The 19,554-nt window shown below is 35.3% G+C and overlaps 1 protein-coding gene across 2 annotated transcripts in view; it reads left to right on the top strand.

Annotated features, from left to right (window-relative positions):
- Orc3 (origin recognition complex subunit 3) overlaps positions 1 to 19,554 on the top strand; it is a 47,244-nt gene that overhangs the window by 17,157 nt on the left and 10,533 nt on the right. For both annotated transcript variants that reach the window (XM_051187503.1, XM_051187504.1), the window contains exons 6-13: positions 576 to 724; positions 1,821 to 1,954; positions 3,565 to 3,724; positions 5,496 to 5,609; positions 6,309 to 6,442; positions 6,862 to 6,925; positions 11,264 to 11,380; positions 12,164 to 12,243. In XM_051187503.1, the coding sequence (XP_051043460.1) occupies positions 576 to 724; positions 1,821 to 1,954; positions 3,565 to 3,724; positions 5,496 to 5,609; positions 6,309 to 6,442; positions 6,862 to 6,925; positions 11,264 to 11,380; positions 12,164 to 12,243 (952 nt within the window). The remainder of the gene's footprint in view (positions 1 to 575; positions 725 to 1,820; positions 1,955 to 3,564; positions 3,725 to 5,495; positions 5,610 to 6,308; positions 6,443 to 6,861; positions 6,926 to 11,263; positions 11,381 to 12,163; positions 12,244 to 19,554) is intronic.

The raw sequence follows: 19,554 nt of genomic DNA, 5'->3' as shown, positions 1-19,554 counted from the left end.
GAAGATTTATAATCAATAAAATACTTCTTGTAACTCGATTTTAAGGACTAACATTATTTGGTGTTAAGAAAGTAAATTCATGATATTTGAAAAATAATTTATAATTTCCTGCTTACACATTTGCTTAGATAACGTTTGTAGATAATATATCTAAATTTTGATCTGATATTAGTCTGAATTAATGAAATATATTTATTTTATCTTATTTAGAAAGGGTTTCATGTAACCCAGGCTGTCATATGTTTACTATGTAGCAGAAGATGACCTTGAACTTCTGGTCTTCCTGCCTTTCCCAAGTCCAGGGATTTCAGTCATGCTTGACTACACTCATTTTTATTTAGCATTGGTAGGCAACTCCAGAATTTTGTTCTTGCTAGACAAGTATAGTACCAACTGAATGTGTCTAGTCCCTAATGAAATTTTAAATATTAAGGGAAGGGTATTAATGAGTAATAATATATTTAGCATATTTTAACTGTATTGATGAAATATAGAAAAAGTATACTTCTCAAATTATGCAATGTGCTTATCAAAGGTTTCAGTGGATAAGTTTTCTTGCTTTTTATATTCTGCAGATGTGAAACATTTTTTACAAAAGCTTACCTCACAGTTGATGGACTGCTGTGTGGATGGAAAATCCAAAGAGGTGAAAAGTGTTAAGACCCCAAAAAAGACAAATTATTCCATGGACTCACTTTCCAGTTGGTACATGACTGTCACACAGGTAAAAAGAAACTGAATATTCAGTTTGGCTCAGGTTATTTTAGTTATATGTCACTCTTTTAATTAACAGGTTTGTAAAGCAGTAATAGGAATTTTATGGTAGCTGTTTTTTTCGAAGCTACTAGAATTTGAAAGTATTCTTCAACTGTAGAGATTAATTACTAGTACATGCTTGGATTCTTGGATTCTTCCATGAAAACATCATGAGTTGGTTCTGTTACACATTCTATTTCTGTAATAATGGCAGTATCATTCTTATATTACCTCCTAAGTTCTTTGTATTTGCTTTTGTTAAATAGACACATATCATCTGTTCCTGCTGTAAGTTTAGTCCTTGATGAGTAATTCTGTAACTTTCAAATTTTTGTTCCATGCTCAAAATTCTTGGGAAGCATTACTATATAAATAAGGTATATTGAACAAAACAATATGGTAAATAAAGTACATTCAACAAAATATAAATTCATTCTACCATGAGCATCTTTATTGAAACAATTCATGGGTTCCTGCAGTTCAATAGCCCTAGTTTATAGTGCTGTGTTACCAGACAATTTCAGTAAATTGTGGTGATATTTTCTAATGTGTTTTGCTGAATTCGTACATGAAGTTTCATTGTGTTTTATATAAGGATGCTTATGACAGTACCTTAATTTAATCTAAATTCTTAGATATTTTTAGAAATCCAAGTCATGGCAATTTAAGTCCAGTATCTTTTAAGTTTGGTTTGGCCATATAGTTAGTGTTCCTTTCAGGGTTGAAAGTTTGTAATACTGCACCCACTGTGTGATAATAAAACTCATGTTAGAACATACTCATGTATCAACTGAAAAAAATCGATTATGTAGGAAGTTTCTTTTTCCTATGTTTTTCAGCAGAAAATTTATTTCATATGTATTACGGTTCTTACTTTTCTTACTGTTACCATCTCTATAAAAACAGACTTTGCTAGTAACTGTTAGAATGAATGCTGTTTATTATTTTGGGAAAATAAAAACAGTCATTGTGAAGTATAAAAAGAAATACATTAGCAAGCAGCAGTATGGTATTGTTTGGCTGAGAAGGTTTACTTTTAACATCTCTATTGCACAATGGCGTAGGCGACATGCCCAAAGATGACAATCAAAAAGAGGACTACTTCTAGCCAATGGCAGTCTCCGCCTGTTGTGCTTATCTTAAAGAATATGGAGAGCTTCAGCACAAAAGTACTGCAAGACTTCATAATTATCAGCAGGTAAATGATGTGTATTTTCATTTATTATTATAATGCCTATATGTGGAGGTTTGATGACAACTATGAATGTGTTCTCTTATGATCAAACTCAGGTCACCAGGTGTGCCTTTACCCACTGATCCATCTCACTGGCCTGTTTTAGTTTTCCAGTGTATGCAAAGTAGCAGATTTCCATATGGCATTTCATATATTTGATTTGGTTTTTCTTGCCTTTACCTTTCTCTTCCCATCTCCCTGTCCCCATCCCTGTTTAAATCTTCACCTCCAGTTACTAGGCTTTTGTTTAAAATTTTCTTTTTGTTAAGAGAATATTACTTCTAATTTTTAAGACATAGTATTCATTTTAGACCTACTTAATGAAATTTAAAATTATTTTAGATTATTTTTCTCTAAACAAAATGTTCAAAGACCTCTTACAAATTATTTTCTTGGTTTTTGGCATAAAGTTGAAAAACCATACAGATTTAGTGTGTTTTTAATTAACATGGTAAATAGATATAAAATGTCATTTATCTTATAAAGATTAACTCTTTTAAATGTTTTCAGTATCATAGTATCTTATTTTTATATATTTCCAGTGAGAATTTTTTTTAATGTTGTGAGTTTTTTAAGGCAATCTAGTGAGACTTAAAATTGAAGTAACTAACCCTATTTTAAATTCTCCTGACATTCATTTCCATTATATATTTGATAGGGTATAATTAACTTTTCTCGCCTAATCTGTATATCAGCTAACATACTAAAAATTCTTGAGTGTGGTTTGTTAGGATTTTTGCCCCATTGAACAGTGAATTGTAGATATATTAATGTATCTCCCCAACACCCCACCCTGTGCTGGGGAAAAAAGCCATGCCTGAACAAATTTTCTACCATTGAAGTGAATTCTCAAACTAATGTCCTAAGACTTGTTACCATTATGTGCAGTGTGATATATAACAGTGTTATTTAACTTGGATTTCTTAGTCCTGTGAACCTCAAAAGTAAAGAACTTAGAATAGCCACAAGAGAGTACAGTGCTTTATTCCTATAAATATAGAAAGTACTTCATACAGCCAATATTGGAAAGTAATAGGAAATGGGAGAGAGCAGTCAAAGTACAGAGAAATGTGACTTATGAATAACGCCATTCCACTCCATAGATGCTATTTGTTTCTGTCTTAATTGTGCTGATAATGAAATCATGTTCAGTGTGTTTAGTATAAAAATATTAGGAAGGGATATGGATTTCATGAATAATGTCCATTAAAAAGATGACTTACATGTGTGTAAAGATACGTATGTGTGAAAAGGGAAGTAGAGACTGTTGGAAGACTAGGTGAGGCTCTGAGTTGGTAAGGGTATATTGAATAATAGTTGACTCATTGTTATTATGCCTTTGGTAGTCTAATGTTCTGGACTTCTGTATTCTTAATTATAAAAGAGGAGGATTCATAAAGAATTGATTTCAGAGTTAGAATCTGGGAGATGGCTATTTTATTATTGCTATTTTTTCTTTAAAAAAAAAAAAAAAAGAATGGCCTAGAAGCAGTGTCTTAAAATATCATTTTGAAGTGTGATATATTGAACTACATTTGCTGAAGAAGCTTTTGTATATTTCTTTAAAAAACTAGTCAGCATCTGCATGAATTTCCACTGATCCTCATTTTTGGAATTGCCACATCTCCTGTTATTATCCATCGACTGCTCCCTCATGCAGTGTCATCTCTTCTGTGTATAGAACTCTTCCAGTCTTTGTCTTGCAAGGAGCACCTGACTGTAATCCTTGATAAGGTAAGAAGAAAAAGTGTTTACCAGTGCCATGGGATGGAAACAGAAACTACCAGACATACATTATATATAAGAAATGATACCAGTAAATCCCTGTCTCTCAGACTTTGTTCAATTTATTTGCACATGTAAATGCTTCTACTAAATTATATTTATAGTTGTATAGTCTCTTTGCATAAAATTACTTTTTCAAAAGTAAGCTTTATGAAAATAATCATATCTATATTATTTCTTGTTTTTATTATTTGGTTGGAAAAGTTAGGCTTTTAAAATTAATTTAGAGGTCTAGAGATACAGTTCACTATATATAGAACATTTGTCTGGCAGTGTGGAAGGCAAGCCCTGGATTTGAGTTATCTTAGTACTAAAAGTAATAAGTAAAATTTTACAGAATTTTTAGACTTCAGTCCATTACCAGTATATTTTGACCTTGCATTTTATATCAACTAGTTTAAAGTTTGTTTGTTTGTTTGTGTTTTTTTCTTTTTTGTATGAGTTTTGTACACATATATGTAAGTGTACCACACACATGCAGTGCCTTTTGAGGTCAGAAGAGTGTGTTGGATCCCTAGACCTGTAGTTTCAAATGATTGTGAGCCACTGTGTGGGTCCTCTGGAAGAGCAGACATCTCTCCAGCCCTGAAGTTGTTTTGTGGACTTGGACAACTGTCATGTTACTCTTAACAATGGCTGCTAAACTTAGACTTTAACTGTTTCTGTGTAAATAGCAATACAGTTCTTGATTATTGACTGCCCCAGATTCATTCCAGATTCCAGTAAGATGTGTTTCATGATGGTTGTATAGGTTAACGATGACAACCTGTATGGTCATCTACTAACCACTTCTACACATCTGTCTACAGCAGATAGCATTCTGATTTATTGACACATTAGGAAAAAATGTTTCAGTTCAAAATTGATTGAATACTTGTAGCAAAATACAGCTGTCCTTATGTAGCTGTACAAGTTGCTCTATATTTTCAAAAAGAAAAATCATTTTTGTTCTTCATATGTTCTCATTCAGTAAGTACACAGCTTGCTACTCTTCACTAATTTGGATTAGTAGGGAAAGAAACAGGTTTTATTTGGTAATAAAAAAGTCCATCTTTTGAGGGGGGGTATCTTCTGGTGTGAGAAAAATGGTTATATTGTTAATATGCATTATTTGAAGATTAGGAATTTAAAGGAAGTTGGTAGACATCTTTGGTTTAGAATGTAGTTTGAGAATGGGAGAGATCTCTGTGTGGGATTCTTTCTGTTTTGTCTTTGTTTTTTGTTAAGCTGGTGTACAAAACAAATTGTGGAAAGCCAGGGCTACCTGGTAAGACCCTCTTCCAAACACACTGGGATTGTAATATGAATTGTTTTTTGGTGTTTTTACTCTTAAGTACATAAAATTTACTATTTGTTTGATATTTGGCTTAGAAAAATAATAGAGTGTAACTACTATTGCTTTCCTATTTGTTGTGTCATTCTTTTTAAAATGTGTGTGTTTGCGTGTGTGAGTGTATACATGCCAGAGAGAGCATCAGATCTCACTATAGATGGTTTTGAGCCACCACATGGTTGCTGGGAATTGAACTCAGGACCTTTGTAAGAGCAGCCAGTGCTCTTAACCACTGAGCCATCTCTCCAGCCCTTCACAGTATCATTCTTTAAATGTGAGGTTGTTTATACTTCATGTTCATGTTAAGTGAAGGCTAAAGAGTTTGTCTTCATGTTCATGGTAAGTGAAGGCTAAAGAGTATGTCTTCCACCCTTCTGTTTCTTTCAGCTGCTTCTTACAGCTCAGTTTCCTTTTAAAATAAGTAAGAAGGCGTTACAGGTTCTAACCAACATCTTTTTATACCATGATTTCTCAATTCAAAACTTCATCAAAGGACTTAAGGTAAGAAAATACTGATGATTAAAGCATTTAATAGTGAGATCTAGAAAAAATATATTCTAGTTATTTTTTTCCTAGGGTCTCCCTTTCCTTTCTTCCCCTGGATCCACCTGTAGAAATAAAATTAGGCTATCAGTAATGGAAAACAGCTGTTTCCAGTAAAGATTCTTAATCTTAACCATTGAGGGTTGGGCTAGAAGTAAAGGACTTGATGAAATCTTATGGGCTTCTTACCTAACGAATGCCATTTACCGGGGATCACCAGAGAAAGAATATCTTCAGCTGTGTTCTCTGTGTGTTTGTGGCCTTTGCTACTGACCTTGTCCACAGAATTGTAGCCTTGAAAATATTAAAGGTCTATAAGTACTGTTGGAATGTTAGTGATATAATGTGTAAAAAATATTTATTTTATTTTTGTGTATGATATCTTTCCCACAAGTATGTTTGTGCCCCACATGTGCAGTGCCCTGAAGGCCAGAAGAGAGTTTTGAGGTTCTCTGGACCTGAAATTACAAATGGTCACTGCCTTCTGGTTGCTGGGAACCCAATCTCAGTTATCTTCAAGAACAGCAAGGGTTCTACTTACTGAACCATCTCTCCAGCCCCAACCATAAACACCTTTGCTCTTAAAAAGAGTTAAAATTAAGCAGATAGAGGGCAAAATGTTTACTACCAAACTATAAATCTTCATATTTCTTTTAGCTTTCTCTACTAGAACATTTTTATTTGCAACCCCTAAGTGTTCTGTGCTGTGATCTCCCAGAAGCCAAGAAAAGAATAAAATTTTTCTCAGTTAATCAGTGTGAAAATATCCGGCGCCTTCCATCATTTAGGAGGTAAAAAGATGTGTTTATTGTATTTTATACTAGAGACTAGGGTGAAGTGAATCTTCAGTTGCTTTTGCAATAATAATTTATTTTGCAATGTAGAACCATTCTGCTTTTAAAGATAGAGTTTCTTTGTTGGATTTAAAATCTTAACATAAAAATATTCTTACTAATATTTTACATAATTTGTAAGTTCTCCAGAGTTATCTTTTAAAAGCAACATTTCCTGTTTCTGGGATATATGGCCTTTATGACTGAACTAATAATTATCATTAAAGTAATTATGAACTGTTGTCTTGAATTTATTTTTGAAAAGAAATGAAAAAAATATGGAAACCAACCTAGGTGGCTAATTTCCCCAATATGCTATTCAAATGTGTAAATTGCTTAATATTCCCTTTTTCTATATGGGATGATAAAAATTTTAGGTACGTGGAAAACCAAGCTTCAAGAAAGCAAGTTACACTGTTGACCAATGAGACAGTTTTAAAGGTAGGAATGTGTGTCATATTGCCATGTTCTTCATGCAAAACAATATGCATTCGAACATTGATTAATTTTATAAAATAGACCTGTATGTTTTAATATTTGGAGAATGAGGTACTGAGTCTTGATAGTCAGCTAGGAGTGAATACCACACATAACAAAATTAAGTTTTAAAAAAAAAAAACGAATTTTTTTTCTGATGTTCTATTTTGGAAGCACATTTTTCTCAGTAGAGATTTGTTGCATTGATTTTTCTTTGTTTGCTTGTGATTTTTTTTTTTTTTTTTTGTAAATAAAAGCATATAGAAGCCAGGCAGCTTAACTATCTACTGCTAAGTGGTAGGAATTGATTTCATTTTTTTCATATATGTGTGTGTGTGTGTGTGTGTGTGTGTGTGTGTGTATGTATGTATGTATGTATATCCAGGAAAGAAATAATGTTCTTGCAAATTTGTTAGTTGTGAAACAATAATACACGTTTTCCCTCATATGTGGAATCTAGATTAAAACAAACAAACAAAAAAACATGCACATAGTAGAAGAAGGTGCATTTGGAGAGGAAGGGACCAGTAAGTAGATGAATATGAATATTACAATAAATATTAAAATGACATTCTAAAGCAAATAATTTTATAAGTTAATGTATACTAGTACGATAGTTTAGTTTTCTATTGCTTTGATGAGACACCATTACTAAAAACAACTTGGGAAGGGAAGAGCTTAATTTGCTTATGCATCCAATCACAGTTTGTAATGGGGAAAAAGCAGGCAGAAATCTGGAGGCAGTAGCTGATGCAGAGGTCGTAGAGGAGTGCTGCTTATTGGCTTGCTTTGCCTGCCTTTTTATAGAACCCAGAACTACCTACTCAGGTGTGGTACCACCCGCAGTGAGCTGTGACCTCCCATGTCAATGACTAATTAAGAAAATGCACTATAGGTTTTCCCAGTGGTCAGTGTGATGGGGCAGTTTCTCAGTTGTGGTTCCCGTTTTCAAAATGACTCTGTCTGTGTCAAGTTTGACATAAAAATCAGCCAGAGTAACTAGTAAAGATAAAAATTTTGAAGTGGCCATATAATACAGAATTTGTCAAAGGAATTTTTTTTTTAAGTTTTAAGACATTATATCATTTAGAAGGCAGCTGTAATTTCAGGAAAGGCTAGCTTTGTACTTTTAATCTCCAACTATTCTTTTTCTCTCCTCTGGATACAGATACTATTACCAGTTTCTTATCTGTCATTCTGTTGAATAAATGGCCCTCTGTTTTACTTAGTAAGTTGCTTGCTGATAAGTGTTTAGAAACCTGTAATGTCTCATTTATTTTCATATTACTAATGTTTGTCTAGGAAAAAAAGCTATTAGAAAATTGACATTAAACTGGAAATGAGCTTAAAGAAGCCCTTCTCTTGAGTTTTACTGATACATATTGTTTTTCAATTTGAACAAAAGATGTTAGATCCTTCAGGGCATATGTTATTTAGAATCATAAACACTAATTTGTATTATAAAATCTTCTTTGGACTTTGGGTCTGTTTAATTTCACTTCATGGTGCTTTTTTATTTGTAAATTAAGGGTTATTTTGGGGGTTTTTTTTGTTGTTGTTCTTTTAAGATCATTCATACATACATACACATACACACACACACACACACACACACACATTTTTTTTTATCTGCATGTGCACCTGCATACCAGAAGAGGGCATCAGATCTCACTATAGATAGCTATGAGTCATCATGGGGTGCTGGGAATTGAACTCATCAAGACCTCTGGAAGAGCAGATGGTGCTTTTCACTGCTGAGCCATCTCTCCAGCCCCATGAAGTTTTAACCTAAAAGAAAATTCTCCAAAATATGTTGAAGATGACTTCTAATAAATATTATTTCTTTGTCTTTAATTTTTTTTTTGTTTTTGTTTTTGAGATAGGCTGGCCTCAAATTATATGTGTAACCAAATAATCTCTAATTCTTTTAGTACAGTATTAGAAATTCTTGGAACCCATGCAAGTGATTTCACTAGAGGAAGAAATGTCAGAACAAGTGAGACTAAATGTTGTAACATTAGGATCAACTCTCTGCTGAGTCAACTCTTGCTAAATACATTTCTTGCTGGAACTTTCACAGTTTATCAAAGTCAGGAACATTTGTTACAGTGCTCTTGCCTCACTGACTGACTGACTGCAGAAGAGCCTGTCTAATCTAGTTCAGAAATAGCACTGTACTTATCTGTGTCACCTGTATCCGGGGCTCTTTGCACATTTCCTAGGCATTTATGTTGGTTTTAGTCCTTCACTGCCTTCTATTTGTTGTTTGTTTTCTTTGCTGTGTTCATTTTAGCAACACATATTTTGTCTTTTTAGGACTTATTTTCTCAAGACTTCATACACTTAGAAATATGAAGAAGTGCATAGACTAGTTATACTAAAGAAGAAGTTAGAGGCTACTTATTAAAGTCATGTAAAATATGTCTATAAAATAATTTTTATTTTAGAGTAAAAATGTTTGTGAATATTTTAATATTTTTCTAAAAACAGTTGTTCAGCATTCCATGACAGTAGGCAAAATTCTACTGTTGTAATCTTGCATTCCATCTTGAATTCCAGCTACTGATTAGATCAACTTCCTTAAGAAAATGACTTGCTGATTTAAGCTTCAATTTCCTTATCTATAAAATGGAATTCAAGGCCATCCTTGGCCACATAGGGAATTTAATACCAGCCTGGGTTACATGAGGCCCTGTCTCAAAAATAATCACTCAGTCAGTAGTCACAATTAGTAAATAATGGATTTGCCAATAAAAATGGAATGTTAGTGCTCTCAATGTCCCAGTTAAACAACAAAAGCTAGATAAAGGCATTATCTGGGCTAGTGAGGTGACTCAGTGGTAAAGGCACATGGGACATAGATTGACAACCTAGATTCAATCTTGGAAGCCACATGTTCAGAAGAATTGACTGCTATAGTTGTTCTCTGGCCTCCGCCCACATGCACATACTCACATACCATAAATATACAAATCTAACTTTTAAAAACTCTTTCATGACAGGATCCAGCTCTCAGTTATCTACATGAAATCTACTTAATTGAAAGAAAAAAAAAAAGGCACCGGTAGGGGGGGTTGTCTACCCCAGGGTAATGGATGGAAAAATAAATTCTAAACAAATGCAACTAAGAAATAAGCTGGATTTGTTATTTCTAATATCTTACAATATAAACTAAACCAAAACTAGTCAGAATAGATAAAGAAGGTCACTTCATTGGGGACTAAAGAGATGTAGCTTAGTTGTTAAGAGCCCTGTCTATTCTTCTAGAGTGAAGGTTTGCAGGCTCTCCAGCTAGGTAGAATTTTACTAACTTTTCTCCCTTGGCAGCTTCAAACACTAAGAGCTAAACCTTAGGGAGATGGGTTGCAGCTTGATTTCTGCTAATCCTGTGATTGAATTATATGTTGTCTTCAGTAATACTCCTCACTTAGACTTTTTTTCCCCTCCAAGATAGGGTTTGTCTTTGTAACATCCCTAGCTGTGCTTGATCTAGCTCTGCAGACCAGGCTGGCCTTGAACTCACAGAGGTCCTCCTGCTAAGATCAAAGGTGTGTGCCATCACTGCTTAGCCTATTTCAACTTCTTAATCTGGTGTCACCTGAAGAAGCAGACATCCTACAGCACAGAGGATTAATTGTGGGAGTTTTTGAATGAGTATGCCTGGGTGTACAACTGTATGCTTGGCCTTTTTTTTCTTCCGGACCTTTCCTTTGGCCTTGATGCAAGATTTTAAAGAAACAGGTTATATTATTACACTTCTCTTTCACTTACTCTTCTAGAATAAGACCATATTAAGGTTAGGTGATAAGCAGTGAACGGTCTGTACTGTGTTTTCTTAATGGAGAATGTTACTGATGAAAATCACAAAGGAGACCCTCAATTGAATTGATGGCCAGAACTACAACTGTTTGCTGTTTCAGTAAAGCTGAGGAAAATTATGTTACTCCCTTGTAGTATATATCAGTTGATTAATAGTGGCGGACAGAATAAAAATGCTCTATTACAATTACAAGTGTGTAATTGGTTGGGAAGATGACAGGGTAGAGACTAAATTACAGTGTCAGTTCTGATGTGTGTAACATAAAGCCAGATTTGATGTTAAAAAATTGCCTGGACTGTTGTCCTGAATTTGATGTATGTGTCAAGTTTTCATGATTTAAGAAAAGTAATTTGTAGTTCTAAATACTCATCTGTTTTCTAGAAAGTATATATATCTATAAATTGATGTTTAAGTTTTATTTTGCTGCCCTTGCATATTATTAATGTACTCTGTACCCTGTGATTTTTTTTTTTTTTTTTTAGGAAGAAACTCAGTTATTACTGGAAAACTTGCATGTTTACCATATGAATTACTTCCTTGTTTTGAGATGTCTTCATAATTTTACCTCTTGTCTTCCCAAGTACCCACTGGGTCGACAGGTACTTACGATTTCCTCATTTGGAATCAACAATGTAGGAAAAATAGTACTTTCTTGTTTTGATTTCTCTATCACTCAGGCATCAGAATGTGAAATCGAGCCAGTTCTTATAATAAAACACAGTTTATTCCAGCTAATAATAGAAATTGTTTATTTGTTTGTTTTTAAATCATAGCTAGAAATAGCCATGTGGATCCCAGTAGATTGTTTCCTCTGTATTTGTGCTATAGCATATGACCTTGCTAATTTAGCACTCAGTTTGTTGTGTGCACAGGGAGAGTTAGTTTGAGAGCTAGTGTCTATTTGAAAGTATTTAGTGGTTAACCTTGTATTGTACCAAGAATTAGAACACAGTACTTCTGCTTTTTGTGAAATTATGCTCAGCTGACCTTGTATTGTATCTCAAACCTATGAGCCATGTGTACAATGCATTAAATAGAATACTTAATTTTCAGATTTTTAACTCAGAGTTTTAGAGATCAAATTGAGGAATGACCTGTGTGAGGTTCTGCTAACTTAGCTGTTAAACTTTAATCAGTCATTTATTCCATCTTTCATGATATGTAAAGTGGCTTGTGTCAATCACTCCCAATACAATTTCATTTGACTCTTAGATTTTTTGTTGTGTCTGATCCACGTAATACATGCCAAGTCTCTTGTATTTTAATGAATTTTTCTTTTAATTAATAACGTCAATTACTTTGCTATGTGTATTTTGCCTAATTAGTATGCTGGAAACTTAGTGGGTGACTTTTATTTCTCATAAATCATATCTCATTTATAGATCAGGGAGCTGTATTGCACATGTTTAGAAAAGAATATATGGGATTCCGAGGAATATGCATCAGCCCTGCAGCTGCTGAGGTATGTTGTTTGGTTTGTTCCTTTTTTGTCTGCTTTAAGCCTGCCAGTAAGTAACACCTTCCTCCAGAATTCTGTCTAACCAAAAGTTTTCTACATGGTCTATTTATCTAAGTATACTTGAATATCTTTTGAATTTATATGTGTGATTTCTGGTGGTAATAGTGTAATTAGTGTAGCAACCTTCCATTTCTTTCTTACTTTCTTGTATGTGTGATTGAAAGTCTATGCTTCCAGAGCAGCTTCTGAGCCCAAACAGCATTTAACATTTTACCAGCATCATATGCCTTACATACGATCTCATTATATAATGTTTAATTCATTTGGTTTTGAGCCAAATGCAACCAAAATTAGTTAATGGTAAAGATTTCATTTTTTTTTTTTTTTTAGAACCCTGCTTTTTTTTGTTGGGGGCGGAGCTAGTTAGTGCATAACCAGCTATGAGATCTTTTGTTTACCTTTAATGTTTGAACATATTTAATTTTGCATATTTGTTTTTATTGTAACATTTTCTTCACAGAGATCTGGGACCTTTTTTTGTGTGTGTGTGTGTGATATAGGGTAACAACTGATCTTAGGTGCTTTAGGGTTAACACTAAGTTTGAAAAGTGGGGAGGAATAGCATTCATTACTTTAGATAAATTAACTGCCCCTGGTAGAAGGAGACCTTGGTGATCATGGGGTCAAGGGTTGGCAGCATTTAGCAGTATGAAGTTTTAGGATCTGGAAGACAACAATTATAAATGAACAAGGACAAAAGACATGAACAGTCACATCATTGTAGGGTATGATGTCTCAGGAAGAATTTTGAAAGAGGCACTTCTGAATAGCCATTTAAGGAGATTAGGGGAGTGTTCACAAAAGGCTTGCTTGGTTTGCATAGGTACCTATCTGAAGTTAATCTATGGGGCTTCTTTTGACGTGAAAGTGTAAGTACTCAATTGGTTTACTCCTTCAGTAGGTCTCTCTCTTGGTTCTCATTTTTGAGTATTTCCTGGAAAATAGGATTCAATTTTGGACAGGTGAAGTCAGTAACATTCTTGAATTTGACATACCTGATAAAGCTGAATTTTTAATATTTGTGGCTATACTTTCCTGTTGTATTTTAAGGCCATATAAGTATCCACATATGCATCATTTATTTCTTTATTGGTTTTTCAAGACAGGGTTTCTCTGTGTAGCTTTGGAGCCTGTCCTGGAACTCAACTCATTCTGTAGATGAGGCTGGCATCAAACTCACAGAGATCCTCCTGCCTCTGCCTTCTGAATGCTGGGACTAAATAAAGGTGTGTGACACTACTGCCCAGCTGTTCTTTTTTATTTTTAAAGTCAGCAGTGTCCTTTAGTTTTCCCTTGTAGGAATGGATCATGGTCATGTATCACCATGCTGACCATAAGGAACCACGTGGGAGGGACATGTCTACTTGCCCTGACTATCCTCCTATGTGATGTACACTGGCAGATAATTGGAGATTTCATGCCTCTGGTCTAGATGACAGATGACTTACCAAAGTAGTCCCATCATCCTTTAGGTGCTGGCTGACTTTTAAGAACAAGGACCACATGTTGGCTGTTCTTTTTGACTCTCTTAGCCTTGTTGGTGTAGACCTCCAAGGTTTGGGTGTGAACCAAGAAGGAAGGTCTTTCCAGTCTTGTAATTTTCACTTTCCAAACAATTTTAAGGGGACCCCTGATGTCATCCTGCATGCACACATGTGGGTGCAGATACACTCAACATTCACTGTCTTAATCACTGTTCTGTTGCTCTGACGAGACACCATGACCATAGCAACTCTTATGAAAGAAGTTAATGGGGGCATTATCATCATGGCAGAGAGCATGGCAGCACGCAGACGGTGCTCCAGCAGTAGCAGAGAGTGACATCCTGATCCCTAGACAGGGAAGGTGTTTTGAAACTTCAGATCCCATCCCCAGTGACACACTTTCTCCAACAAGGCCACACCTCCTAATTGTTACAATCCTTTCAAAGAGTTCCACTCCCTGGTGACAAACTACTCAAATACATGAGCCTTTGGAGGCCATGGTCATTCAGGCCACCACATGCATGCACCACACATTATATACATACAAATAATGACCATTTGAATTATGAGAAAGGGAACTAAAATGTGGGGTAAATTTCCATACAAAGCCTAAAATATCCTCAGTAGGTACAAGTGCTTATTTTGAGACAATGACTCACTGTAGCTCAAGTCAGCCTCGAACTTAAAATACTCATGCCTCTGCGAGTTTACATACCACACACCAAGTAAGATGAACATATTATAAAGAAGTCTACTCATTAGATTTACTTTTAGTCCTCATTCCTTCCAGGCCCAGAAGAACAGATGGGCACAGTAGGAAGTTAATAACTTTTTTGTTACTGTGATAAAACACCATGACCAAGGCAGCTTATAGAGGAGAGTTGATTTGCGCTTATGGCTCCAGAGGTTTAGTTTGTGGTGGTAACAGGGCAGCATGGCAGCAGGCTTCTTGAATAACAGTACAGAGAGAGTACTCAGAATGGCAGTAGACTTTGAAACCTCCATCAGCTTCCAGTGCTGCATTTTCTCCAACAAGGCCGAACCTCCTGGCCATCCTCAAAGAGCACCACCAATTGTTCAAATAAAGGAATTTAGGGGGATAGTCTCAATCAAACCCATAAAGTCAAGGAACAGTAATAAAATTATTATAGATGAGTACCATGTAACTATGAAACCATTAAATAGCCAGCAGATTTTCTCTCCCATCTTGTGTACACATGTGTGTTCACATGTGAAAGTTGATAGATGTATGGATTTAGTTCTGCTTTTACATGGAGTCCAGGGATGGCACTGAGGTAAACTTGTATTGTCAGGTGGCAAGCATCCGCTTCCTAGCCATCTCTCTAGCACCCTGGCTAATTGGTTCTTTGTGTTATAATTTTATGACTAATATCTGTCTTCCTTCTCTTGTTAGATATTCCCAAATTATCTGGGAGGAATTTACTCACTTCTTTTAAGTGTCCTGGGCCTGTTGAAATTGGAATCCAGTCAGGGATCATAAATGTCAGTCCAGTAGCATGTAGTATCTAGATTACAAAAGTAATGGTGACAATACTAACCACCATTAATTGAAGGCTTGCTGTGTGGCAGATACTGGAGTACACTTTACAGTCTAGTACAATATACCTTTTTAGTATGTCAGTTAGCCATGTTTTTCCCAAGGAATCTGAAGCAGAGCTCAGGATTAAGTGACATGTGTGAGGTCACTTTACTGCTAATAGGACCGTAATTCAGATATATTTAAGAGCTGTCAGTGCTTTGAGCTTTTATTTGCCAGGATCTAAAGTGTAAGTTTAGAGCTATAAAAAAGCAAAATCCATAAATACCAAGTATAGTTTCTATCCTCTTATTAAATTGAGGTCAAAGCACTGAGGATCAGATACAGTAGTTATAACAAAGACAGGGGACAGTGAGACTGCCATGAAGGGAAAGTGATGTAGTGGAGTAATAGTTTCCTCATGTTGACACATTAGGTATGTACACTATTGAGTTTACTATTTTATTTTTTGTTGTTTGAGGAAAGTCTGAAAAACATTTTTTCCTAGTTTTTAGAACAAGCTCTTAGATGTAATGTAAATCTTCAAATCTAGCACATTTTTTCCTTTGCATTCCAGACAGAGTACAGTAAAAAGAACTATATCATGTTTAGGTGTGTCTTCTATGTTCAGAGCTTATAAACAGTTTCAAAGGTAGCCAGGAGTAAGAGCCTCTGTGAACTCCACCACCTCACCCTGACTGACCATCTCAGCACATGGCAGATTCTGAAGAATGGACAACAATGTTCAGTCTGCTTGTCCTGAGTGCATCCGGATGAGTTTATTGTAGAAACAGACTTACACCCTGACGCTGCTTGAGTTCATGGATTCTAATCTGGGTGAAATTCTGTTGTCTGAATTGGGTGGGTTTTTGTTTGCATTTACTTATTCAGAGAGTGAGCACCTCTTTGGTAGTTGGAGGTATACACGTGTAAGTCAGAGGACAACTTTGGGGTGGGGATTATATTTTCTCCTTCCACTGGGTGCATTCCAGAGATCAAACTCAGGTCATAACCTGGGCAGCAAGTACTTTAACTGCTATTTCAATGGCTCTGATTAAGGATTTTGATTTAAATAGTATCTTAGATAAAGTTACTTTTGCTGGGATGGAACATCATTATCAAAGGTAACTTGTAAAGGAAGAGTTTGGTTCTAAGTCACAGTCCACTAAGGGAAAACCAGCAAGAACCCGGAGGCAGAAGCTGATGCAGTGGCCAGAAAAAGAGTACTGTTTCCTGGCTTGCTCCTCATGACTTGTTCAACCTACTTTCTTGTAGAATCAAAGACCACCAGCCCAGGGTAGTACCACCTACAGTGGGCTGGACCCTCCCCTATTAATCACTGATTAAGAATGTGCCGTACAGGCTTGCCAGATCTTAATGTTCATTTTCTTAATTGAGGTTTCTTTGTCTCAGCTTATTCAAGTTGACACAAAAACTAGCCAGTACAAATAAAAACTCAGCTTTCATTGAATTAAAAAAAAAAAAAAAAAAAAAAACTCAGCTTAGTTCCTAGAGACTAGAAATCTGACATGTAAACATAGTTTAACTCTGCATTTCCACTTTAGATGATAATGAAACACTTCCTAAAGAGTAAACTAACCTACTATATGTTAGATTTATCAACATAGGAGCTGTCTGAGACAATAAACACTGAAATATCATTTTATTTTATTTTTTTTTTTAGTATAGAGATTGCTGATCCTAAATTTCTCTACAAGTTATAGACTTAACATGGAAGCAGACAAAAGGTTGTATTTAAGGTTTTGAGAGTCACTACTTCTGTAGTGGTTTCAAGCTTTATTGTGCATAAGAATCAATCATCTGAGGTGTATTAACATAGATTTCTGTCATCTGCATAACACTTTTGAGCATGTAAGAGCTCTAAAACTTTGTCTTAGATTTAGTTCAGCCTTCCAAGATTCTTATGTTGGAAGCTTGGTCTTCACTGTGGGATTATTAAGCTATTATCAAACTGTTAAAATATAAGTTCATTAAGATGTGCCAGGTAATTAAATTGGCAGGATACTGTCCTCAGAATTACTGTTGATCTCATGGGGTAAGTTAGTTGTGAAAATAAGTTGTTACCCAATTCAACTGGCCCCTCCCCGTTTTCTTGCTTCCATTCTTGGTCATGTGACTTCTCCCTCCCATTGTGCTCTGATGCTGCGTCCAAGGATGCCTTCATCAGATACCTAACCAGTGGTACTATCCATCCAATTTTGGACTTTTATCCTCCAAGATTATGAGCTAAAAAACCTACTTTTCAAAAAAACAAAATGCCTTGTTTTGGGTATTTTGTTATAGTAATAGTAAAAGAATAGACCTAGTCACAAGAATAGTATAATCAGGTGACAAGGAGCCATATTAATTGTTCTAGAAAATAGAGGGAATAAAAGTTTCTTGAGGGGGGGAAAGCAGTAATGGAAGAATTATTTTTCTTCATGGAGAAATTGAATAACTTTAGACATTGATCTTAAATTAATTCCAAAACTGAACTAAAATCCTCCATTTAACTAATGATGAACAATGGCTTTTATCACTAGAAACAGACAAAAAAGTTGAGTTTGCATTTTAAGTTTATTTAAAATGTCTTTTTTGTTGTTGTTAGTGGAAGAAATATAAGAAAGGAATTCTCTCTTAAACTCATTTACAATGAGACTTTTGTTTCTGATCACCTAAACTGGTTTTATACAAGTTATCCATGACCTGCATGTTCCCTAAATTCACTGTAATTCTGTCTTTATTTCTATGTTGCCAGCATTTGACATGGCTCATTATTGCTTGCATGGCTTTTAAGATGTCTGTGTTTTTCCCCTACCTTAGTGCATGCTCCTTCCAATGTTCTCAGTCTTGTGGGAGATACAGAACATATCTCAAAGTTGACATAAATGAAACTGATATCCTTGTCCAGCCCCCTAAAACCTTAGTTTCTGTACCTTTCTGATATCCAACCAAAAGAAACTTCGTTTTCCTGATTTCATACATGTTACTTTACAAAGCAACAGTCATAATATGACTAGCAATTTTTTTACTTTGTTTCACCCAGAGTAAAAGCCTTATATAGTGATCTGTTCCAGCTCTACGGCTTCTTTGTGGCTGCCATCTCCTATTGCCCATTGTCTCCATGCCAGTGATCATGGCCTTACCTTGGTCATACATCCATATGTACCCACCTTTGCAGCTCAGAGATGAATCTACCACAAAAGCCCCTTTTCTAGATATTCATATAGCTGATCCCCCATCTTCCATTTTATATTTTATCCCTTGCCATTGACACTTTAAAATTGAAAGCCAGTTGTCTGCTGTGCTTGTCCCTTTATTGTGCTTTTTCATTTTCTATAACAATTTTTTGCATATAGTTCAGAATGGGTGCATGTGTGTCTTGGCATGGACAGTTCTGAACAATAGTGTGTATGGTCAGTCAGAACATGCATGATGCTGGCTCTGGTGATGCAAACTTGAAATCTCAGCCTGAAACAGTTAAGGAGGAGACCTCGTCCATTCTGCCCCTCCTCTTCAAGAGAACATAGATGCCATGTCACACTAAGTTCAGACAGTTTCAGGGCATTGAACAAGTTACTTAAATTCTCTGTGCCTCCATTTGCTCATCTCTAATATGGGCATAATAGTATCTCACAAAGTATTGTTTCATGGTAATGGTGAGTGTGTGTGTGTGTGTGTGTGTGTGTGTATAAGTTGTCATTAGCTTCATTATTTATCATTTCAGATATCCTGCATTTGGGAGTATGTTTTATTTAATCAGACTTTTACTTGATATATATATTTAGGTTATTCGTAATTCTTCATTATTACAAACGTTAATCACAAGCATGTGTGTTTATACATTTGTGTAATTATTTCCACAAAATGGATACATGAATGTACACTTTCTGAGACTAAACTATAAAGTTAATTTTACCAGTGCATACTGGTGCTAACAGTGTATCTGCTTCTTCACAGATGTTATTAGGCTTTAGCTTCTTTGCTTCTTCTGAGATGAGCTGTTTCCTTCTTGATCCCAAACCATACATTTTTCATCTGTCAGAATAAATTTGTGTATATAATGTGAAGTAGTGCTCTACTCTTCTGAAAATAGCTTTCTGGCACCTAGTGTATTTTCCCCAGTGATTTGAAATGCCACCTCCAGTATATACTTAACTTCCATGTATGCCTTGATCTCTTTTTGAATTGTTCTCCTTTTCTGTTCGCCTGTTGCTAAATCAGTGTACCACC

This window comes from Phodopus roborovskii, unplaced genomic scaffold, assembly GCF_943737965.1.
Source record: "Phodopus roborovskii unplaced genomic scaffold, PHOROB, whole genome shotgun sequence".
Lineage (NCBI taxonomy): Eukaryota > Metazoa > Chordata > Mammalia > Rodentia > Cricetidae > Phodopus > Phodopus roborovskii.
The sequence above is the reverse complement of the archived record's forward strand: the minus strand, read 5'-3'. Positions and strand labels throughout refer to the sequence as shown.